Source organism: Chinchilla lanigera, unplaced genomic scaffold (genome assembly GCF_000276665.1).
Source record: "Chinchilla lanigera isolate Chin_1 unplaced genomic scaffold, ChiLan1.0 scaffold00025, whole genome shotgun sequence".
Taxonomy (NCBI): Eukaryota; Metazoa; Chordata; class Mammalia; order Rodentia; family Chinchillidae; genus Chinchilla; species Chinchilla lanigera.
The window spans coordinates 18,111,323-18,134,770 of record NW_004955426.1 but is presented as its reverse complement, the minus strand read 5'-3'; the positions used below and the strand labels follow the sequence as shown (position 1 = coordinate 18,134,770).

Genomic DNA, 23,448 nt, shown 5'->3' with positions numbered 1-23,448 from the left:
TTTACTTTGATCTTTTATTTAATTTACCTTTTAGTTTTGTTTGCTTGCTTTTTTTTTTTTTTTTTTTTTTTTTTTTTTTTCTTTTGAGATAAGGTCTCCTGTGTAGCTCAGGCTGGCCTTTAGCTCTCTATGTAACCTAGGTTGGCCCCAAACTCACAGCAATTTTCCTTCCTCAGCCTCGCAGGTGCTGGAATTAAAAGCATGTACCACTATACTCAGCTTGTTTGCTTGCCTTTTGCAGTGGATTGTTTATTTGGCCACTTCTTTTCAAAGATAAAATTAATATAGTATACTATGAATGGGAGACTATAGAGAAACAAAGTTGAGACAGGTTTAAAATTACTGTATTTGTGGTTAGGATGTAGCTCAGTGGTACAAGTGCCTGCCTGGCAAGTAACTGCAAGGTCCTGAGTTTAATTCCCGGTACCAAAAAAAAAAGTGTGTACCACCACGCCCAGCTAAAATTACTGTATTTGTCTCTGTATTCTTTTTTCACTTAAATATACTTGATCTCATTTTATGAGATTCTAGAGAATGTCTTGAATTTTAGAAAGTTTTTATGCGTTCAGAGCATGTTTTATAGCAAATAAGACATTTGTATATCTAAAAGAAACGTTGTAGAAAACTGGTTTGGTAGAGAAAACATGGAGTGTGAAATTTTCCATTTAGTTTGCTGAAAAAAGAGAATGATATTTTAAGTATGAAACCCTGACCATCTGAATTAGCCATCAACAATGGCTAGCATGAACATGTTTTCACAGATGTCCGACCTCTTCTCCTCAGTCTGTCCATTTGCTCTTTTGTTACTCTATTTCATTTTGTTTCTTTTGGTTTTTTGAGACAGAGTCTCCCTATGTAATTCAGGCTGACTTTGAACTCCCATCGATCCTCCTGTCTCAGCCTTCTGAGTACTGGGACTACAGGTGTGCACTGCCACGCCAGCTCTGCCCATTAGTCCTAATGTGAAGTTGATGTTTAATGATCCCGAGTCCCCTGTCCGGGTGATGGTAGGTTTGTTTAAAAGGACTGCATGTAAGCTTTCTGGACTGTGGAGTTGCTTTGTCACTGGCTACTCACTTATTAAACATTTACTGTGTGCTTGCTGTGGACCAGACCCCGTGGAGTTGGGAGGTGAACAGGACCACATCCTTGCCTTCGAGCAGCATAGAGTGAAACAGGAAGGGCAGCTGAGTGATGAGTCCTCTAATGGAATTGCCCACTCTTGCAGAGAAAGGCAGGCTGTGCTGAGCTGGCATTTGGGGAACTCAAGTGATTTACCTTTTTAAAACGTACAGGTTTTGGTGTCCATCCTCATGAGCCTACATCTTGCCCAGCCACTCTCTGGCTTTGTGATCCTGGGGAGTGACACTTGACCCTTGGAGCCTTTGTTTTCTCATTTTAAAGACAACAGTGTTAATGCTTCCCTTGAATTTTTGTGAAGATTATAAAAGTGTTGCGTGTGGTCATTAATTGTAGAGTTAACAGAAACTAAAATGGCATAATATTCAGGATGGATTATGTTCAGAGAATTAACATAAAATATACTTTACATTCATGTTAGACTAAAGATAAAATGTGTCCCGTTTTGAGTAATTTACCTTTGTGAACAATAGATCTTTCTGCTGTAGCTGTATGTCCAAGTGCTGGCTGTGCTGGCATAGAGCTTGTGGCAGTATGGCATTATATAAATGTGACTTCATTTTCCACCTTTCCTTCCTCCTTCTCTTTTTTTCTTATTTTGAAGTACTAATTGGGCCCAGGGTCTTCGCACTGAGCTATACCCCCAGCCCTTTTTTTATTTGTTTTATTTTGAGACAGAGTCTCCCTAAATTGCTAAGTTGCCCAGACTAGGCTCAAACTTGTGATCCTCTTGCCTCAGACCCCCAAAGCAGTGGGACTATAGGACTGTGCTTGATTATTATAATTAACTAATTAACTTATTTTGAGACAGGGTCTTGTTATATAGTGCAGGCTGGCCTCAAACTCACAGTGATCCTCGTCCCTCAGCCTCCTGAATGATACAAGTGTGTGCCACCACGCCTGGCTTATTATATTTTATATCAACATTTATTGGGCTTACATTTGATAAATCATGTTCTGTTTTTAGGAATTCTGCTCTTATATCTCAATTCTTGGTGTAGACCTAGGATAGGACAACTTCTGGACTTGCCAACATATGTTGATTAGCTTGCCAAAACCCTTACCTTGATACCCCAGGCTTTCTGTGCCAGAGGTCCAGGATATGTAGCACGTTTATTCTATTTTAATCCCATCCTTCTCCTGTCTTCTAACCTCCTCCTTTTTGAGAAGTAAAGGTTGTAGCTGAAAGCTGATCAATGGCCAGTTTGCTTTTTCATTGAATAAGAGTTTGTAGAAGTGGGTGCCATGTAGTCTGAATAATCATAATTGTTCCCTGCTTTAATAATTTCCAAATGTATTTTGGCTAAAAGGTCCTAAGTGTGTGTGACATAGTATTTTAAGGGAAACCTTGCCTGTATTGCTAAGAAAATAGCCAGATTTACTGAATGGGAATATTATAATTGCTTGCATCCATGAAGAGGTTTCCCCCACTTAGTATTTTGTGGGTGTTTCTGTTGGAGCTGCCTAGGCTTGGATTCCAGTTTTACTGTTACCTAGCTGTGTGACTTGATTGAGTTATTGACTGTTCTGTGGCACCTCTGTCACATGGAGGAAATCACATTGCCTGTTGCATTACTTGTCCTGCAGAACTGTGAGAAATAGACGATAAAGTGTGATATGCATAGAACACTGCTGGATCTTGGGAAGTGCTGTTTAATTTGAGTATTCCTTATCCAAAATGCTTAGGACCAGAATATTTTGGATATGATTTTAGGAGTAAGGGTGTTCAACCTGTATAATCATCTATGATTCTCAGTAATTTTATTTTCGTATCCTGGGGATTGAACTCAGGGAGGGCTGAGCTTCCTGCCCCTCCCCCCATATGTGACAGGGTCTCAATAAGTTGTGCTGACCTCCAACTTACAATTTTCCTGCCTCAGGAAATTATAGGTACCTGAAATTATAGGTGTTCACTTCTGTGCCCAGCTTGGTATTAATTTTGTGATAACCTGGCTTTATTGAAGGGAGTAGCCGGCATAGTTCTATGAAACACTCTGTTATTCAAGAGGGCTTGGCTTCTTAGGTGTGCAGAGATTATTTGGAGGCGCATCATCCCCAGCAAGCAGGGCTGGCCTTGAGGAAGATCAAGGATGCCTGTGCTGGGCCGCAAGCACAGTATTTCCGGGCATTTTGTTCCTCAGGTAGTGCACGGTCAGGTTAGAAGCAGCTGTACTGTCACTGTGATGTGGCCTTCACTGTGGCTGTCTGATCTGCTTATGGCCATCAATAACCGAGTCCTGCTGACCAGTCCTCCTATAGCCACATCTGATGGAAGGATACAGCAAAAATCTGACATGCTGTTTGAATCTGTCTGCCATCTTATGCACATATTGGTGGGGCTAAAAATACTTACGTTACTTCAGCTTTTGTGCTTCATGTGATCTTTTTGTTTTGTATAAATTATCTCATAGTTAGATAACAGAACGGAGCTGTAAATTACTTTTGCAAGGAGTAGAACAAGAACAGCATCTCTTGCAACATAAAGAAGATGGCCTCAGACTTGAGCAGGGTGGTGCATATCTATAATGCCAGCACTCTGGGAGGCTGAGGCAGGAGGATTGCAAATTTGGTCCCTGCCTGGGGAACTTAGTGAGCTAGTGAGACACTGTCAAATTCAAACATGAGTGGGGATATAGCTTAGTGGGAAAGGTCTAGGTTCGATCCCCAGTACTGCCAAGCAAAAAGAAAGAAAAGAAGAAAGCCCTGGTCATAAATTTGGATTAATGACCACAAACCTGGAACAGAGGATTAAGCAGTAAATTCATTCTGCTTGGATAAAAATGGGCTGAGTGAAGGAAACTGGAGCCTAAGGATGCACTTCTACATAATTAAAATACGAGTGCTTTACAAAGAGGTTTTATTGTCTTTCTGATTTTGTTGTGTTAGCCACTGATCCCAAGAACCATACAGTAATGTTTGACACACTTAAGGACTGGTGTTGGGAATTGGAGCGGACCAAAGGCAATGTGAAGTACAAAGCAGTGAGTGTCAATGAAGGCTACAGAATCTGTGAGAGGTAAGCTTTCAGTGTGGGCCACGTGCTGTGCACTTCCCCCGTTTGAACTGTGTGTGTGCTTTAATATACTGACGGGGTTGTGCAGCCATTATCACCGTCAGTTTTAGAACATTCATTGTCTCCCAAAGAAACCCCATACCCGTTCGCAGTCACTCTCCGTTTCCCTCCTCGCACCAGTCTGTCTCTATAGGTTTGCCTGTTCTGGACATTTTGTAGAACTGAAATCATATCTGTGTGGGCTTTTCCCCTTTGCATTCTTACCCTTGCTATAATGTTTTCACACTTTATCCATGCCATAGCATATTGTCAGAATTCCATTCTTTTTTATCATCAAATAATGTTTTATGGCATAGATATATACCACATTTTATTTAGCTGTTCATTAGTTGATGGACATCTGGGTTCTTTTTACCTTTTTGTCTCATCTGAGTAAAGCTACTACAAACAGTTGTGTTCAAGTATTTGTGTGGATACATGTTTTTATTTCTCTTTGGTGGGGTATAATCTAGGAGTTGAATTGTCAGAACATATAGTAATTATGTGTTTAACTTTTTGAGGGAATTACCAGATTCTTTTCCTCCTCGATTGTACTATTTTACATTCCCACAGTGTACGAGGTTCTTTCTTCACATCAACACTAGCCTTTATTTTTATTTTTCTCATGGTGCTAGGGTTAGACCAGGGCCTTGTGCATTCTAGGGAAGTGTTCTACTACTGAGCTATGTCCCCATCCTTTCAGGACTAGCTTTAAAAAATAATTCTTAAAGTGTCTTTTCAAATACTCAGAAGTGAACTTATATCTTTTTTTTCCTCATGTCTTATGCTTTATTAATAACTCTTTAGTCTCAGAATCAATGTTAATGGTTATCAGTACCTCCTGTCACTTTAATCTGTATTAGGTAGTTTTTGTTTTGTTTTGTGAGCCTGAATCTCACTGTGTAGTCCCAGCAGGCTTCAAACTTTTCATTTCTCTTGCCTTGGCTTCTCTGCATCCTGTATCTCCTAGAGCATTCTTTCTAGTGGGAAGAAGGCGATGGTAGGGTAAAGAAGTGAAAGTAGTGTTTTAAAAGATAAGTGCTAGGGAGCTGGAATGATGGAGTGTGTTCCTAGTGTGCACATCTGCTGAATTCAGTCCTTGACCCAAAAACAAAAACAGCCTTCAGTTGGGCTGGGACAATAGCTCAGTGATGGGATGCTTGCCTAGCATATATGGTATATATGAAGCCCTGGGTTCCATTCTTGGCATCTCTCTCTCTGTCTCTGTCTCTGTCTCTGTTTCTCTCTGTCTCTCTCTGTCTCTGTCTCTGTCTCTGTCTCTCTCTCTCTCTCTCTGTCTCTCTCTCTCTCACTCTCTCTGTCTCTCTCTCTCTCACACACACACACACACACACACACACTGCGTTGTGGAGAAAAACAGCAGGCACAGGGTAGGGAGTGCTGGAAATGATAGAAGATTGGTTAGGAGGCCTCAGGAATAGGTGTTCTTTGAGCCAGGCCTTGAAGAAAGAGAAGAATTGAGTTGGTTTGGGAAGGAGCAGGGGAGACAGAGGAGAAGGAGGAAAGGGGACTTTCGATGCTTTCTGCATGCTTTTGGAAGACTATCCTTTTGAGTCTGAGAAATGAGGGGGAGTTTGAACAGAGGCAGTGATCTGACCTACATTTTTAAAGGGTGACTCTGCATAATCTTTTTAGAAACTTGAATCTTATCACTTTGGAACATTCTTCCTCACAACTTGCTAACAATTTTATGAAACGTAGTTGTGTGGAGCTTTTCATATATTTTTTCAGACGTGGTTTCGCTGTGTAGTTCAGGTTGGCCTTGAGCTAACTACATAGCTCAGGCTGGCCTCAAACTCACTATGATCCTCCTGCCTCAGCCCCCTGAATGCTGGGATTACACATGTGCACCACCATGCCTTTCCAGTTTTTACTGTGATCAGTCCCAAACACACACAGGGGATACCCCACACAGTGTGAGCTGTGATGACAGTGCAGGGAGCCTGTATGGTCCTGACTCTACCCAGAGCTTTATTATCAGCCCTCTCTTGCTTTCTCTTCTTTCCCAGTTGAAAAGCTTGAAAAGGGGAAAACTAGCTTGCTCAAAGAGCTGAGAAACTCCTGTTCCTGTGACCTGTGATGTGAGGTTGATTTTAATATAGGCTATCTACATTCCCAGAATTGGTTGTGGTGGTTTTTGTTGTTGTTTCAGGCAGGGTCTCACTATTTCATGCAGTTTGTCTTTGAGCTCAGGATCCTCTAGCCTCAGCCTCCCAAGTAGCTGGGATTATAGGTGTGTGCCCCTATGCCCGACACCCAGAATTATTTTTTAAAATCTAGCCTGTGCTGATTTATGGCATTTAGTACATGTGAGCATATAAAAAACACAATGTGTGATAGAAAATACAATGAATGTTTAAATTTTTTGTTGTTGTTGTTTTTCCGGTACTGGGAATCGAACTCATGACCTCGTGCTTGCCAGGCAAGCGTTGTGCCACTGAGCTAAATCCCCAGCCCCATGAATGTTTAAATCTTTAAAAAATTTATTATAGTATCAGACACATTGCCATCTTCGCTTCAAACACTCTTATCCCATCATTCTTATGACTGAGGCAGCTCTAGAAGTCCTCTTTTGTGAGTGTTTTGTGCTGTTGTGGCTGTCTTGATGTCCTCAGTCTATTCAAAAGGTTTACCTTTTATGGTCATTTTGACTTTAGAGAGAGGTTGCATGGTGCATGGATAAGGACACACTGTACTGTTTTTATGAGTCTTCCTATCCATTAGGCGGCACGTGGCAGCAGCATTCACCATATTGTTGAACACACCTTGTAAAAACATTTTTCTAGATTTTGATACTCAGAACATCCCATGCCCACCCATGCTGCTAGGACTGCTCAGGTTCGAGTAGCACACAAAAAAAGCTGTGCTTTTTTTCTCCCTGGAACCACTACCGTAGCTCCTTGTGTGGTCTTTCCGGTCCATTCTGGTCCTGTAGCATCCCCATCCTCTGAATGAGCTCTACATATGCATCTGGTCGGTGGTTTCCCTTGGGTCGTGGAACAGAACCTTAACCAACACTCCAGGGCCTATCATGGTTTGGCTCCTGCCTATCTCTAACTGTCCTGCCTCAAGGTCTTCTGTCTAGAAGCACCCTTTGCTCTGAGCTGCACATGAGGAGCTAGCTATCTCTACTGCATTGATCAGATCTCAGATCTCAGTTCAGTGCTACTTTCTGAGGGAGCCCCAGAAAGGGTCAGGGTTCTTCATGGAAGCTTTCATTGCACTGTACGCATCTTTCATAGTACTTTGTGTGATTACGAGTTTATTTTTGTCTCCTTTTAGTTCGTGTTTACTTCTGCAACCTACAGCTCTGTGAAGTCAAGGATAGGACACTCTGTTTTTGCTTCATTATATTTCCTGTCCCAAGCCCTGTGCCCTGCTTCTGAGAGGTGCTCAATAAGTGGGGGAAACTGAGTAACTAGATGAAAGCCCCACTGGGGGAGTGGATGCCTGTCATTTTGAGTAAGAATGAGAAACTTACTCCTAAGGTCAGAGCTGGCTGTTCCACTTCTACAGGTCTGTACCTCTGTTTTCATTCTGTTTTGAAAAGCCTTTCTCTTATCCCACCTCCCTGTAGAGCTGCAGCGTGTGTAGACTCTGCCTTGTGTGTAACCAGGGGGACCCAGGAATTGGTGCTGGCCACTGTAACACTGCTCCAGAGGTTCTGCATCCTAACACTGGGCCTGAGTGGATCATGAACTTCTCACAACTAACATGGTCCTGTACTGAGAAAGGCTGCTTACTTTGTGTTCTAAACCCATGCTAATAACTAAAATAACTGTTTTCCAAGCAGGGAAGATTGATTGCTTGTATCCATTGGCAGTCAGCAGAGACCCTGTGGAATCCACCTGAGCTGATCGGGATGGGCGAGTCATCCTCCATGCCCTTCCTGGGTGTGTGCTCTTCATGTCTGCCGAGAGCTGGCTTGCTTTTGCTAATACAGAGAAAATTAACTGGTTAGCTAGCGTTGTGAAATGTTCAACTTGGATGAAGTTTTCAGAACAGTGAGGCCCACTTCCGCATTATGGCATGAGCCACTGCAGAAAGAGCCAAGAATGTAGCTCAAAGGACTCCATAGGTGACTGTGCTAAAAAGGGTGCGAAAGGAGACCTGTGCAGGTTACAGTCTAGTCCAGTGCCGCAAGCCTGTTAGAGCTTTCAGTGATATGAACAGCCCTGGCCATTGTTTCGCCACTGCTGGCAGTGTTCCCACAGTTTACTGTGTATCTGAATCACCTGGAGGTCTTGTTAAAGGTGGGGTGAAGCCTGAGCCGTTCTCTTGGCCACACCCAGTGATGTTTCTGTGTACTTTGAGTAGCAGGCTTTTCTAGAACAATAGGGCTCATTTTGATTGCATTCCTTGAGAGCTTTTAAGCCTTTGCTTTCATCGTCTGGGGTGGGGCTGGTCATGGTGCTGCACACCTGTAATCTCAGTACTTGGAAGGCTGAGGCAGAAGGATCGCCTGGCGTTTGAGACTAGCCTGGACTACACAGTGAGTCCAAGGCCAGCCAGAACTACAAGACCCTATCTCAAGGAAAAAAAAAAGTTCTGGGGTGGAACCTGGGTGTTGGTAGGTTTTTGATCTTCCATTGTGGTTTGTGTGGGCAGCCTGAATTTGGGAACCACTGTCTGTGACGCAGCTTTTACTTCAGTGACTACACCTGAAGAAAGGGACCTTTTTGCCCACCCACTCAGACTGACCGTATAAGTGGGTCACACACTCCAGGCCTTAAAAGCTATATACACTTGGCAGTGTAGATGGTTTGAGGTATTTTAGCCTTGACTATTGGTTCCCAAATCCCATTTTAAATAATAATCTTGTAGGAATTTTGTTCTTTTAAAATTAACCTTTAAAGTTTATTTAATGTAAAAGTTCAAGCAGTACAGAATCAGTGATCAATTCCCTTTTACTTATTACCCAGACTTAACTATTACAAATTCGTATCTAATCCTGTTTTCTCTGTACCGCCACTGACCTCTCCTGTGGATGGGGGTGGGTATGTAGGGTCTCCAGCCACATCCGCAGCCCTGATTATCTCCAGCCCTGATTAAGTTTCCGGTTCACCTTCTCACCTGTTTTGTTGTTGTTAATCAAGATTCATTGAGATTGGTATTTTGCATTTGATAGATAGACTTCTTAAATTTAATTTCACTTACGTTTTTTTGTTTGCAGTTTGCTGAAGAAATCAAGCTATATGTGTGATAGTTTCTGAGAGTCTGGACTTGGATAATTAATCCTTCTAGTGATATTTAATATACTTTTCTATCCCTTGTGGATTGATTAATGGCTTGATCACATTTGAGTTCTGATCTCTTTCACTCTGTTAGCACATGTATGTCAAATATGCAGCATGCATACAAGCCCATGATGATTTTCCATGACAGTGTAATACTACAGGCATCTTATGTCTTATGAGGCTTTATTTCAAACTCCTTGAAGATCCACAGTGATGGAACTTAGGCAGATTTCTTATTAACAGAAATCCGCATCTGCCAACTGGAAGAGACTGTCTCTCTATGTATCTTTGATCTCTGCAACTCTAGAAATCTAACTTTCTCATGTCCTACTACTTAACAATATTGTTCCTTCTAAAAATAATATTTTTCCTGGAAAAATTGCAGTTATACTGCCTGGGTTTGGTCTCAGCTCCATTACATGCTTATTAATTGTGACTGGAAGGGCCTTAGCAGTGTTGTGTTCAGTTTGTTTTTCTGTAGAATGGAAATCATCATAGTATATACCTGAAAGGTTTGTTGGAGGATGAAGTGAGTAATTCATGTTTAGTGGAACAGTGACCAGCACACAGTAGAACGTATGTTTGTTGATGTCACAGTATTTCGTAAGATACTTGGGCAGCAATCATAGCCACTCTGAATTGTAATAACTGAAAGCCATACAGGTGCTTGTATTGTTATTACATGTTGAGAAAGGTCACTCCCAAGTTTGGAATTCATATACTTTTAAATATAACATTTTCCATTCCTTCATCTTAAGGAAGAGGTAATAGACTCAGAGAGGTGGAATAACTTACCTAGGGTTATGTGAATCAGAGGCAGGGCCAGGATTTTAACGTAGATTCATGACTGATTTGGCCAGAGTGCTTTACACCAGACTGAGAATGACGGTTCCACTGAGCTGGTTCTTCAGAGAAGGGAAATGTGGTCAAGTTCATAACATCTTGCCTAGTTTTCTTGTATTCCATGAGGTTGAGCTTTCTTCATATTTTGTGAGTGAAGCCTAGTACTGAAATCTCATGGTATCTCTGTCTTCTAGGTTGCCAGCATTCTTCGTCGTTCCCACCCCTCTTCTGGAAGAGGATGTGCTGCGCTTTCAGGGTCATGGCATACCAGTAAGTGTGCTGGACGCCCTGGGAGGCACGGGCTGCTCGTTGCCATCCGAACAGAATGATCCTACTTAAACCCCTTGGCTTCGATGCTCAAGAGCTTTGTCCTTATCCAAGAGCAATGCAGAAATATTACAGGGACTCCTTAGAGGAGGATCTCTGGGGCATTAGGCTCTTGGGAACAGTTTTGAAGTTTTCACAAATGCATTCAGTTTAGCAGTGACATTGAAAAATGCTGACTATTACAGATCTGTCTGCTCTTCAGAGTAAGCTGGTTTAATGCCTAAACTCACTTTGAATCTGAGCTGACTACTTTAAAGGCAGTAGGATTTAAAGTTCGTTTTGACCAGCATTGTTAATCTTGGTATAGGCTTGGTTGTATTTTCTCTGAGAGACAATATGAAGGTCTTGGTTGCGAGAAACTCGAATGCGACGGGAGTCATATTTAATGTGTCACTGATGAAAGGAAGCACCTCTGGCAGTCCCTCCCATTCCTAATTGGTGGCTGGAAGTTTCCCAGCCCGCAGGGAATTTAGTAAGGAACAAAAATTACAAATAAATGCCATACTTTGCAAGTGGCTGATTCCTCAAAAGGGTCACATCCTGATGGGAGATGAGCTTGGAAGCAAGATTCTGTGCCCAGAAACCCCCACGGGCTGGGTGGGTAATGAGCGAAGCCTGCAGTGCAGAGGCCTCTGCCCAGGCCCGTGGGCCTGCTTGGCAGTACAGGCAGCGCACGCCACTGGGAATGTGGGTGAGTTGTTGCCAGATGTCCCGATCTTTTAGGAGAAGCCAGAGATAGATTTTTGTGTGAGATTTTCTGATCTCTAAATATACGTGAGTGACTCAGATATTTCAAAAACAGGTCTTTGGGCCAGAGCTGGATCACGTCCTACCAGTTTGCAGTCTTTCATTTATAGTGATAGTTGGCAAACTATAAATGGCCTAGTGATAGTTGGCAAACTTTCTGGGCTAAAGAATCTTTGTATTTTTAAAAATTATTGATGTTCTTAGAGTTTTTTGTTTATGTGAATTATACCTGTTGATATTTGTCATATTAAGAAATCATACTGAAAATTTTTTAAAAATTTAGCCTGGCATGGTTGTGCATGCCTGTAATCCCAGCCCTCGGGAGGCTGGAGACAGGAGATCACCATGAGTTCAGGGTATACATTGGCCATTTGAAAAATACTTGCAGGTTATACAGATCTTCTAAATAGTAACATATTTCATTATATAAGGTTAAAATCATATTAATATCATCTCATCAGAAGAGTCTTAAAACAGCTAAAGTGGTATATACTAGTTTTCTACAATTATTTTTTTTGCTTGAAAGCTCAGTGTTTTGTCACTGTCAACAATTTATCAGTTCTGTAAAGTAATGGACTCAGTTTTCATTTTTTTTAGAATGAATGTCTGTCAATACCAAAGTCTGAGTATCAGAAGTTGGTATCAGTTACTCAGCTCCACAGAAGAAGCAGCTAGGCAGTTATACTAGGGTCTGTTCTTGAGGCGAGCATTGTACTTCACTGTTCACCCCCCGCATCTCACAGAATATTAAAGACGTATAATGGTCAAGGCAGTAGCATTAATCACTTTAACCCTTCGTTAGGGCCATTCTCAGGGGAGTCAGATTCTTCTTCCTGCTGGTAGTGACAGTGTGGTACAGACTGGTGGCCAGGGTGGCTTTGGCCCACCTTGATGGGCTCTGAGCCTCCATGGGTTCTTGCCCATCACTGCTTCTCCCCCACCACCATGGATGTCAGCAAAGCGGAAAAGATAAATTGTGTGTCAGTTTACTGGGAAAGTAGTTGTGACCTCAGACCACCTGGAAGGGTGGGGTAGCCTCCCAGGGCAGTGTGTATTGCACTTTGAAAGTCAGGACCTTAGGAGAATGAAGATGGGAACCTCTGTCCTTCAACCCTTCACACAGCACAGTAGGGAGAAACAAGGCGGACTGTCCACATAGATGGGAATGGGCCGATTCGCCATCGCTAGGGCATATCATTTTCTTAGTTACGCTGCATTCTAGCCAGGCCTTGGGCTGAGAAGTAGAAAGCATTCTTAGGGCAGGGCGTGGTGGCGCACACCTGTAATGCCAGTTGGGACAGGGGGCTCTTAAGGCTACACAGTGAGTTCAAGACCTAGACTGTATACCTTCCGCTACATAGTGAGTTCAAAGCCAGCCTGAACTACAGAGCGAGACCCTGTCTGAAAAAAACAAACCAAACCAAACGAAAAAAAAAAAAAAAAAAACCAGCAACCAGAAAGTGTTCTCAGGAGACCAGCATCATTGTGGTAGATAGAAACTGTGGAAAGATTTGCTTACTTCATTCTATCTGCCTTAATTGTATGTTCTGAAAGGCATTCGTGAAGTTTGCATGAATGGACAGCAGAAAGAAATTACTCAAGGTGCAACTTACATTCCTACCCAGGGAGTAGAGCTCTTCAGTTGTGTCTGTCTCTGTTTTCTTGTTGAAGTGCGGGGATCAAACCTTCGTGTTCGCTAGGCAAGCGCTGTACCGTTGGGCCTTTCCCCCTGCCCAGCCCGCAGTGCATGCCATGGCTGTCTCTCGCCCAGCATGCGCACCATGTAAGTTTTCCGCTTGAGTAGATCACTAAGAGCACCAAAGTCAATGTTTAACAAATTTTGAAACACCTATTTTAACGTTTATAAGAGGGTTACAACCTGGGCAGTTTAGCAACTTAATGAGATTCTGTTCCTGAATAAAAAGAATGATAAAGCCTGTAATGTAAAACATTGTGAAAGCCTGGGGTTCAGTTTCTAGTACTGAAGAAAAAAGGCAATTTATTTTATATTTGATGAAATTATGTTTGTTTGAGATAGGATCTCATCATGTATTTCAAGCAGGGCTTGAACTTACTATATAGCCCAGGCTAGCCTCAGACGTGTGGGGTTCTCCAGCCTCAGCCTCCTAAGTGTACCACTACACCTGACAAAATTATATGTTAAGCTCAATAACCTAGACCTTTCAAATGGGCCTTTGAAATCATCAGTATTGCAAACACAGTGCTGTATATAACCTCTTGGTTTTTGTTCTATTTGCAGTAGACTTTCTCAGGCTAGGCACTCTCAACAAGGCTGAAAAATTATTTCAGGGATTGTTGCTGTCACCTTTCATGTTGTGGTAACAAAAAATGTCTCAGTATTGCCACATGTCCCCTAGGCAGCAAAATGCAGGCAGCACTACCTTAGTTGCTTCCTGGTTAGCGTAGGTCTGTCAGACTGGAGCAGACTTACAGAGAAAATGACAACTAAGTAAGTAAATAAATGTTCCTAACCCTCTTGGGCTGCATCCTCACTTGTCCCTCTTCCTGCCTCTCATTCCTACTGAGCTTTCTCCTGTTTACACTTCATTCTCCAGTCTTCTGTGCTGCTGTTGCACAGATAGGGAAACCAAGCTATTATTAAGCCAGATATTAAGAAATTTATAAAAATATAAAACAGTGCCAGTTTTCATACTAATTGTTTTTGGTGTAGAAAGTGTTATTTATATTAACATGCAGTTGGTTTATTGTTTTAAAATGAGTTAATACTCTTAAAGTTACTCTGTTTTAATTTCTAATATTGCAAATATCAGTAACTATAACACACGTAAACACAAGCTCTTGGTGTCCTCAGTAATTTATAACAGTGTGAAGAATATAAGACCAAAGGTTTGAAAACTGGTGAATTTTGAGATTACTTATATGTAATATTTTCTCTGTGATCTAGCATATAAGCTCTCAAATCAGTAGTAGCAGTTAATATTCAGCCAGAGCATAAGGAGGAAATACAAAAAAAAAAGGAAGGAAAGTGGGGGCATAGGGGAATAGCAAGGTTAAAGAGCCAGTTTGGGCCTAGATTGTGAGGGGCCTTCGCGACCATTCCTGGATTTGTTTTCATTGTGATGCGATGCACAGAGCCTAAAATTCCCGCTTAGTGTCGCATAGCCATTGCCGTTGTCGATTTGCAGCCAGAGTGAGCGGGGCAGTGGATGCATCCTTTCCTGCATGCCGACAAGGGTGTTTCCATGGCTCTGTGGTCTCTATTGTGCCTCTCTACCTTGCTCTTCCTTCCCGCCTGTACTTCCTTCTCTGTAGTGACAACCTGTGTGATCCTCCGGTCAGGCAGCTCCTGGCTGCTGTGCTGGAGAGTTTGGTCTCTTCGTTCCTCTGCAGAGTATTTATCTTTTTTTTGCTCTGGGGCTCATGAGCATTGCTGTAGCTTGCTTACACTAAACAGCAGACTGTACTTAGTGGGATCCCTGAAAACTGAACATTTCCTTGCCTCAGCTGGGTCCTTGTCCTGCTTAGCAGACTTTAACTTCACTTGGTTCCTGTATCATCCCTCTCTGTATGAGCAAGTTTTCATTCTCTCTAAGTTTGTAATACCCATTTTTTTTTTTTTTTGAGACTGGTTCTTACTATATAGTTCAGGCTGACTTTGAACTCACTGTGTAGCCCAGACTGGCTTTGGACTCCCAGGATCCTCTTGCCTCAGCCTCCTTAGTACTGGAATTACAGCCATGTACCACTACACCCAGCTTATAAAGTCATTCTCACTGCCACATTTCTTCTACTTCTGTGGGATCCAGGACTTAACAAGAATTCCCTCAGCTTCCTTCTCGGCCTCCTATTGTTTCTCTCCTCTTGCTTCTTCTATGGTGAACCTGAACCTCTGCCTGTGTCTGGATTGCTTTGTCTGGAGCCTGCTTCTGTCAGCCTTACCTCTTCACGGTTGATTCTGAACTGTGTTCTCTCAAAAGACATAATGAGGCCTTCCCTATCGCGGAGAAGCCCTTCCTTGACAGGCAGGTTACTGTCCTGTTCTACCCTGTACTTCTAAGGATACATACAAGCCTATACTTATTTTCTCTACTCATTTCTTCTTCCTGTTTTTTCTTTTTTGAGGTGTCAGGGATCAGACCTATGCTCTGCTCCTGAGCTACATCCCCAGCCCCTGCTTCTTGCTGCAGCAGGACTTCTGCTCCCCCACGCTGCAGACATTGCCCTCGCTAAGCTTTGGAGCTGCGGTCTCGGTAACACCCTGCAGTGTGTGACACAGTTACGTTCTCCCCTTTCTCGCCTCCTAAATTGCTGTGCTAGCTCTAGAAACACTAGTGTCTTGGTCTTCTAATGCCTTCCTTCTTAAACTGATTTCTCCCATCTAATTATAGATATTCCCCTAAAAGTCTTTGACTCTATTAATAGAGATACCTTAAAATTCACCGAGAAATGAGTAATTTCTCCTTTAAAAATGTGATTGCTGAGAGCGGTGGTGCACGCGTGTGATCTCTGCATGTGAGAGGTTCAGGCAGGAAGATCGTGAATTCAAGGCCAGCCAGTGCTATATGTATAATGAGACCCTGTCTCAAAAAGAAAAAAAGTGACTACTTATTGCCTGCTGTTAAGTAATTTTTACTCAGAACTCTTGAGGCTCTTTCCCAAAGGGAAATTGATGTGTTGCAACAATGGGTAAAGATTTTTTTGCTAAATTCTTGTGAGAATTCTCTCCCTGGCTGGAAGCTTTCTTTTTTCTTTTTGTGCTTCTGGGGATTAAACTCAGAGCCTTTGCACTGAGACACATACCTGGCTGTTTCACTTGTTTATTTTTTATGATACTTGGGGTTGAACCCAGGACATTTAACTGAGCCGTGCCCAGCTTGGTTTCTGTTTACTATTTAAATAAAGAACAGCAAGGAAGTAAGTTGCTCTTCTGTACCTCAGAAGCAATGAGGCATTTCTGAGTAGAGGTTATCATTACACATGTTCCAGCTTAAGTATGGGCTGGGGATATAGCTCAGTGGCACAAGTGCCTGTCTAGCAAGCGCAAGGTCCTGAGTTTGATTCCTGGTACCAAAAAAAAAAAAAAGATTAAATTAGCTGAGTGTGGTGGCTCATGCCTGTAATCCCAGTACTTGGGAGTCTGAGGCAGGAGGATCGTTGTGAGTTCGACACCAGCCTGGGCTACAAAGTGAGCTCAAGGCCAGCCTGAACTACATGGCAAGACCCTGTCTCAAAAAGACGGAAAAAAAAAAAAAACAGGACAGGATTGGATATCAACAAGGGCCCAGCCAGGCATGGTGGTGTATATCTCTAGAGGCTGAGGTAGGAGGATCGATCGCTGTGAGTGCGAGGCCAGGCTGGGCTGCATAGCAAATCCAAGGACAGCCGAATGACAGCAGGATCCTGTGTGAAAACAGATAAGTAAACAAAAAAACAACCAAGGAAAGCCTATCATTTTTGTCCCAGGAGGGGAGATAAAGTGGATTAAGAACCTTTAATTTCTTGGATGCTGCCATCCCAGTCCTAGCTAAGAGTCCCCACCTCCATATCCAAAGTGAGCTGCACCAACTAGGGGGCATGACTACTGAGCATTTGAAGTATTGCCACCTTTGAGTGCAGTTGCCACACATTGCCTAGCATGACGCTGGACAAGGGAGTAAGAACAGCAAGGAGCCCTTCATCGTGTCTTCTCTAACACTTCCGCCTCACACGAACCTTGAAGTACAGCATAGCCCCAGAGGGAGTTGTTCCCTTTGGCAGTTCTGTGTTCTCTGTCCTCACTCTCCTTGGCTGATCTGTTCCAAGTCAGCTGGCCATCGCCCCCACATCTAGATTCTATCCTGTTCCCCAGGAGCCCCTAGAAGTGAGTGAGTATGGACCCATGGCTTGGTCAGCAGAGCAAAGATTGGCTGTTAATTACTCTTGAACCCTTAGTGAAGCCTTCATGCAGGACGCAGAAGCCACAGCTGTACTTCCCTGTCCAACCAGCCCTCCCCACTCCTCCATTCTAGGCTCCACTGGCAGGTTACTTTGCCCTCACAGTTTGGTTCCCTTTGCGCCTGCAAAATAAATAAAATCTCTCACAGTATTTACAGAAAAGCTGTCTTGTCATTCGTGCTCACTTACAGGGTGTCTGCATCCTTTGCCTTCACTTTGTTTTTTCTTGAAATTGTATTGTCCACCACATTCTACCTTCTACTTCATTTTGAGAGTATAAGCTGTAGAAGTAGAGTAGCATCTTCATCATCTTAATGCCCTTACTAGCCTGCTGCAGTGCCTTCTGCCTGTGAGTCTGGTATTTACCCATCTTCCTGGTGGGGGCTTTCTCTGACGATGGGCACTGCCCCCTGGTTGCCATCTAGTAGAGCACAGCCGTTAGGATCAGACTGCAGCTACTTGGGCTCTTTGAACCTCAGTTCCTTGCTGTAAATGGGAATAATAATCATTACCTACCATAGAGAATGACCTGAAAATTAATAAATTGATACCTGACGTGTGAACTGCATTTTAGTAATCACTACTGTCCTAATAATAATAATGTTGTTATGATCATCTAGGTTACCAGCGTAAAGCTAAGTCAAAGGGTGTGTGTTATACCGTAAGAGAGTTGGAGTCTGACTACTAGTTCTATTTTTGTTTTTTAGGACTAAGTCATACTCTGCCATAAAGAAGTATAAATGTGAGTCATTTGTAGGAAAATGGATGCACCTTGAGACCACAATGCTGAGTAAATTAGAAACACAAGTTTAAATAGCACATAGTTTCTCATATATGAAAATTCAATATATAAGTAAAATACCAAGTGAAAAATAGAAAAGAGGAAAAAAGAAGGAAGAGTTATTATAATCCAGTATGGAAAATGTATCTAAAAATGTACCTTGATTTAGTATAATTGTCTTACGTATTTTATGTGTTTTTTGGCCTATTAGTCTGGTTTTTAATCTGTGCATATGACAGTTGACTTTCAAAGGACCTGTAAGCTAAGTAAACAAATCAGATGCTGGGGAAATAAAAGGGGAGTAGAGAGAAGGGGGAAAAAAGAATTGAGATGTGTTATGCACATACCAGTTCCATACAATGAACATAATACATGTACTAATAAAAATTTTTTTAAAGAAAAAAGACTAAATCAGTCTTTTTTTTTTTTAATTAAGTAAATCCTCTCAGGCTTAATAAAACTGACTATATCTAGCAATATGATACTGAAGTTATGCATTTCCCTGTCTGAACTTGAATGCTAAGATTACCTGCTCTCTGGATGAATGCATATTCCATCTAACAAATGATTTTTCCTCTCCAGATATGGTGTTGGTCATGCCACAACGGAAGTGCCCTTTTGAAAATGTCAGCACTGCCCAAAGAACAAGATGACAGCATTTTGCAGATGCAGAAGAGTTTCTTGGATGGGTCAGTACTCATTCTATAATTTGTTATGTAGTTCAGTCTTGTTTACCAAGAAGCAGGAAATAGCTCTTAGTAGTGTGTCTGTTTCTTTTCATGTGTTTGGTTTTTGAGACAGGGTCTCACTCTATAGTCCTGGCTAGCCTTGAATTCCTATCTCATGCTCCCAGGTTCTGTGATAACAGGGATGCGCCGTCACACCTGGCTGTGTGTAAATTTTTGTTTACCAGCTGTTTGCTTAGTGCTATAGGAATACAACATATAGTGTTCATTTTTAATTGCTTTGCAAGAGACAGTATAACATAATTATTAAGAATGTCAGTGTACTGTTTAGAGATGCATTCTAAAGTATTTAGGGGCATAGCATGATGTAGTATTAATTGCTGTCAAATCTACACTATGATGTACATCACTGTAGTGTTCTACTTTTCTACATGTTGGAACTGTTTCAGAATGAAATTTAAAAATATAAGCAAATAAATGAAAAACAGCAAAAGGAGTAGGTTAATGTGTGTTGGCCCCAATCATGATTGCTAGCATCTTAACCATGGGCTGGACCACTGTGCTCTGTGCTCTCCATTCCCTACCTGTTGACTAGGGACAGTAGTCCTGCAGCAGTTGCCTCATTGATGTGGGTTAAATGGTGCCAGGGCAGGGGGAGGCTGGGGGGAGAGATACCTGCAGAGCTCTTAGCATAGACTCTATGTAATAATTGCTCAGGGAAAATAAGCTATTTTAAATTCATGTTTGCTCCTTTAATCTCGTGTTACTTTTTGATACCTAGAATTTACAAGACCATCCACAGGCCACCTTATGAAATTGTTAGAACTGAAGACTTATCAAGCAACTTCCTCTCCCTGCAGGAAATCCAGACTGCATACTCTAAATTTAAACAGCTGTTTCTGATAGGTGAGAAGAATGCTGAGCAAAAACTTCCTGTCAAATGGGGAAAGATATGCCGTGTGGATCGGGTGAACGTCTGTGCCTTTTCCCTGGACTGGTGGTATGCAGGAGCTCACTGCTGCAAGGGTCACTGTTGTGTGGTGGAAGGGCTGGTGGCTGTAAGGCCAGCTGGCATCTGCACGCTGTTCCTGTCGTCTCTCTCCAGGCTTTTCACTGCGGCCTCCTTACTGGGCCAGTGATCACACAGCCGTCCTCTTTTCTCCTTTCCCAGCATTCCAGGTTGCCCATTGGAGAGCATTTTGGTTTCTCTTGTTTTTTAACCATGTAGTGCCTATAGTCAGAAAATTTATTTATTTTATTTTTTTCTGGTACTGGGAATCAAACTCAGTTTTCTTTCTTTCTTTTTTTTTTTTTTTTTTTTGAGACAGGGTCTTGTTATGCATTTCAGGCTGGCCTGGAGCTTACTTTGTAGCCCAGGCTGGTATCAAACTCGCAATGACCCTCCTGCCTCAGCCTCCCGAGTGCTGGGATTACAGGCGTGCTCCACCACCCCACTCTTCTGTTATGAAAGCATGTATTTTACCATAATGGATCATCTTCATCATCCATGCACGATTTGCTTTATTTTTGGTTTTGGGAGTTTTTTGGAGACAGGGTCTTGCTATGTGTTCAGTCTGGTCTTGAACTCATGTAGCCCAGGCTAGCCTCAAACTCACTGTAATCCTCTTGCCTCTGCCTCCCAAGTACTGGGATTACAGGTGTGCACCACCATACCCAGCTTTGATGATTCACTTCTGACCGCCTCCAGAACTTGGAAATCTGGATTTTCATGTGCCACTGTACTAAACTGGGCTACTTCTACCAGAAAAATCAAAAGAAAACAAACTTATTTTTACCAAATCCTGGTGTGGGTATACTGGACCCTCTGTGATGCCCGGGTAAACATACACAAAACCAGTTAGCCGGAGCATAAACATGGGTTCAAATCCCATTTTGCTACTTTTGCACACCTGTCAATTATGTCCTACAAAAAGGCCAGGAAAGCAAGACAGTGTGCTGTCCTTGTAAGCGATGCGTGTATATCTAATGTGCTATTGCCATATTTGCGGACTGCCTTAGGTGTGATAATTGAAGCAAAGATTTTTTTTTTTTGTAGCGTGCTGTTGGGTTTCATTGTAGTTCCTATGGGAATTTATTTCTGATGTTCTTTTTTAGATTTTGTATACCAAAAGCCAGTCAAGTGTTGAAAATTTGATACTTTTTTATAAATAATAAATATTACAAACCCAGTACTTTATTTTTGTGTTATTGTTTCCTGTTAGGCACTCATTGTTTCATATAATAAAACTCAGGCTGGGGATTTAGCTCAGCGGCACAGCGCCTACCCGGCAAGCACAAGGTCATGAGTTCAATCCCTGGTACCAGGGGGGGAAAAAGTAATATAATAAAACTCATAAAATTAAAATTAATAATTCACTGGTAGAAATAGTCTAAATAATAAACATGGGCCTAATAGACCCATATTTGTGTGCCTTAATGACAAAATGAGTCTTGTGCTCCAAAGGCTATTGACAAAACCAGATCTCATTTAGGCTTCCATAGAAGGATGTATCTGTTGCATTTTCTACTTTTAGGAGTAGCAGCCTCAACTGTTCCTGCCTAGCCCATGTTACTGTCATTGATGAATTACAGGATAGACCATGGCTTTCTGTGTGTGCAGAGGGCATTTCTTAGCTCAGCAATGAAGATCTCTTTCTGAGCACCATACCTTCTAGAGGTCTGTGGTTTAAAAACCTTTCAGCTGACGTTTTGAAATGCCCTTCACTGAAAGTGGAGTCTTCTCTCTGGATTCTGCATGTTGAGTCTAGGTCCACTGATTGGAGCAGTGCAGGTATTTTGTGGCAGGCATGTGAATGATTACCTGACATCTATCTTTCTTTATTTTTTCAGATAACAGTACTGAATTTTGGGACACAGATATCAAGTGGTTTTCTCTCTTGGAAAGTAGCAGCTGGCTTGACATAATCAGGTATCTAAACTATGGTTTTGCTCATAAATTGTACAGTTGTCTGATTCAGAGTACTAGAGCACATTGATACATGATTTAACTGTTTGATCATTTACATTTAAATATTCTGTTTTTTTATGGTTTTTTTGTTTTTTTGAGACAGGGTCTCAGTATATAGTCCAAGCTGTCTTGGACTCACTATGTAGTCTAGGCTGGCCTCAAACTATTGGCAGTCCTCCTGCCTCAGCTTCCCGAGTGCTGGGATTCCAGGCATGCACCACCACGCCTGACCCCAAATTTAAATATTCTTGATTACGTATTCTATGCTTTGCTGGAATTCACATTTGATAATCACTTCTGTGCACATTTGATAGAAATTTACCAAGCATGCTACCTGCTTACAAGGAAGTATACTCTATAGACAAGACATTGAAAGCCTATAGGAAAGGGCATGACAACCCAAAATTAGTCTGGTTTCCAGGAGGAAACTGGGGCATGAGAATGGGCAGGGTACTGGCTTTGCACTAAATACCTCTTTGTGTTACATGCATATTATCTATTTAATTGTTTTTTTTTTTTTTTTATTTTAAAGAATAAAAGAAGGATAACATAATAATAGGGGGGACTTAGCAAATTACAGACAAAATGGTAGGAAGTTATTAATGGTTATCGTTTTACATATTATTATCTACAAAATAGTTTCTCAGGAAAACAAATAGACAAATAATAGTGAGTTAGAGACAAAAGAGGTAGGAGATTATCAAGAGTTGTTGTGCTATACTTTGGTATCTTCAAAGTGGCTTCTAAAGAAAATAAATAGAGGTATACATGAGTGACCTATTGAAAAATCATTAACTATTCTCAATGGTTGTTGTAGGAAACACATAATAATAAACATACATTATGAAATAGGATAGGAACATTACAAACTTAACACAGTTATGGATAGATTAGTAGGAAAATATCAATGGCTGCTGTAATATGTGGTGGTATCTTCAAAGTGGTTTCTCAGGAAGACAGAGATATGCAAGAAGGATCTACTAAGTAGTTACAGCCTAAGGGTTGTGAAAAATAGCATATTACTTCCTCACCAGTGACTCCTTTCACTGAGGTATGATGGCTGGAAGGAAGGCCAGGATTGAAAAGAAGGACCGAGAGACTTGCACCTGTGACTAGCAGCAGGCTGTTTTCTTGTTCCTCCATAGTCATGATTACCCAGGACTCCTCGATGGAGATGATGGTCTGGCCAGAGGGAGAAGGCAGACCATGCCCCAAGCCCTCTCATTCCTGTTGGACTAACTGGTAGCATGGGTCTGAGCTCTGGGGCCTCCACCTCAGAGGGCAGACCGATCTCCAGTGGTCTCCTTTGCATCCAGGGCATGGCCCATGGGGCCTCTTAGGGCAGTTCCTCTTGAGGTAGCCTGGCTTTTAACAGTGGTAGCAGATGAATGCAGTTGTCGAGTTCTTCTTGGAGCCCCGGGAATCAGACCTGGGATCTGTTTCTCTTATTGGTGCAGCAAAAGCAGCTGCTTTTTCTCAGTCTCTATGTTTTCTCTCCTTGGCCTCCTCCTCATCATGGCTATAGAATACTGAGGAGGCAATTCTTACTAACATCTCAAGTGAGCTATCTGGGGTGAAAGCCATTCTTTGTAGCTTTTTCTCTCCAGCTTCCCATTGCTTTGGGACCCCACAACCAGTTAGTGTCCTCTCCCAAACTGTCAGCACAGGCAGCAGGAATCCTGCTGCAGACTTCTCCGGAGCTCCACCACATCCTGTACTGTCAGGGGAAG

The 23,448-nt window shown here is 42.1% G+C and overlaps 1 protein-coding gene across 1 annotated transcript in view; it reads left to right on the top strand.

Annotated features, from left to right (window-relative positions):
* The window catches only part of Mtmr12 (myotubularin related protein 12), a 58,171-nt gene that overhangs the window by 17,243 nt on the left and 17,480 nt on the right, over window positions 1-23,448 (top strand). The window contains exons 9-12 of the mRNA XM_013514999.1: window positions 10,488-10,563; window positions 18,647-18,753; window positions 19,532-19,656; window positions 21,601-21,679. Of these exons, the coding sequence (XP_013370453.1) occupies window positions 10,488-10,563; window positions 18,647-18,753; window positions 19,532-19,656; window positions 21,601-21,679 (387 nt within the window). The remainder of the gene's footprint in view (window positions 1-10,487; window positions 10,564-18,646; window positions 18,754-19,531; window positions 19,657-21,600; window positions 21,680-23,448) is intronic.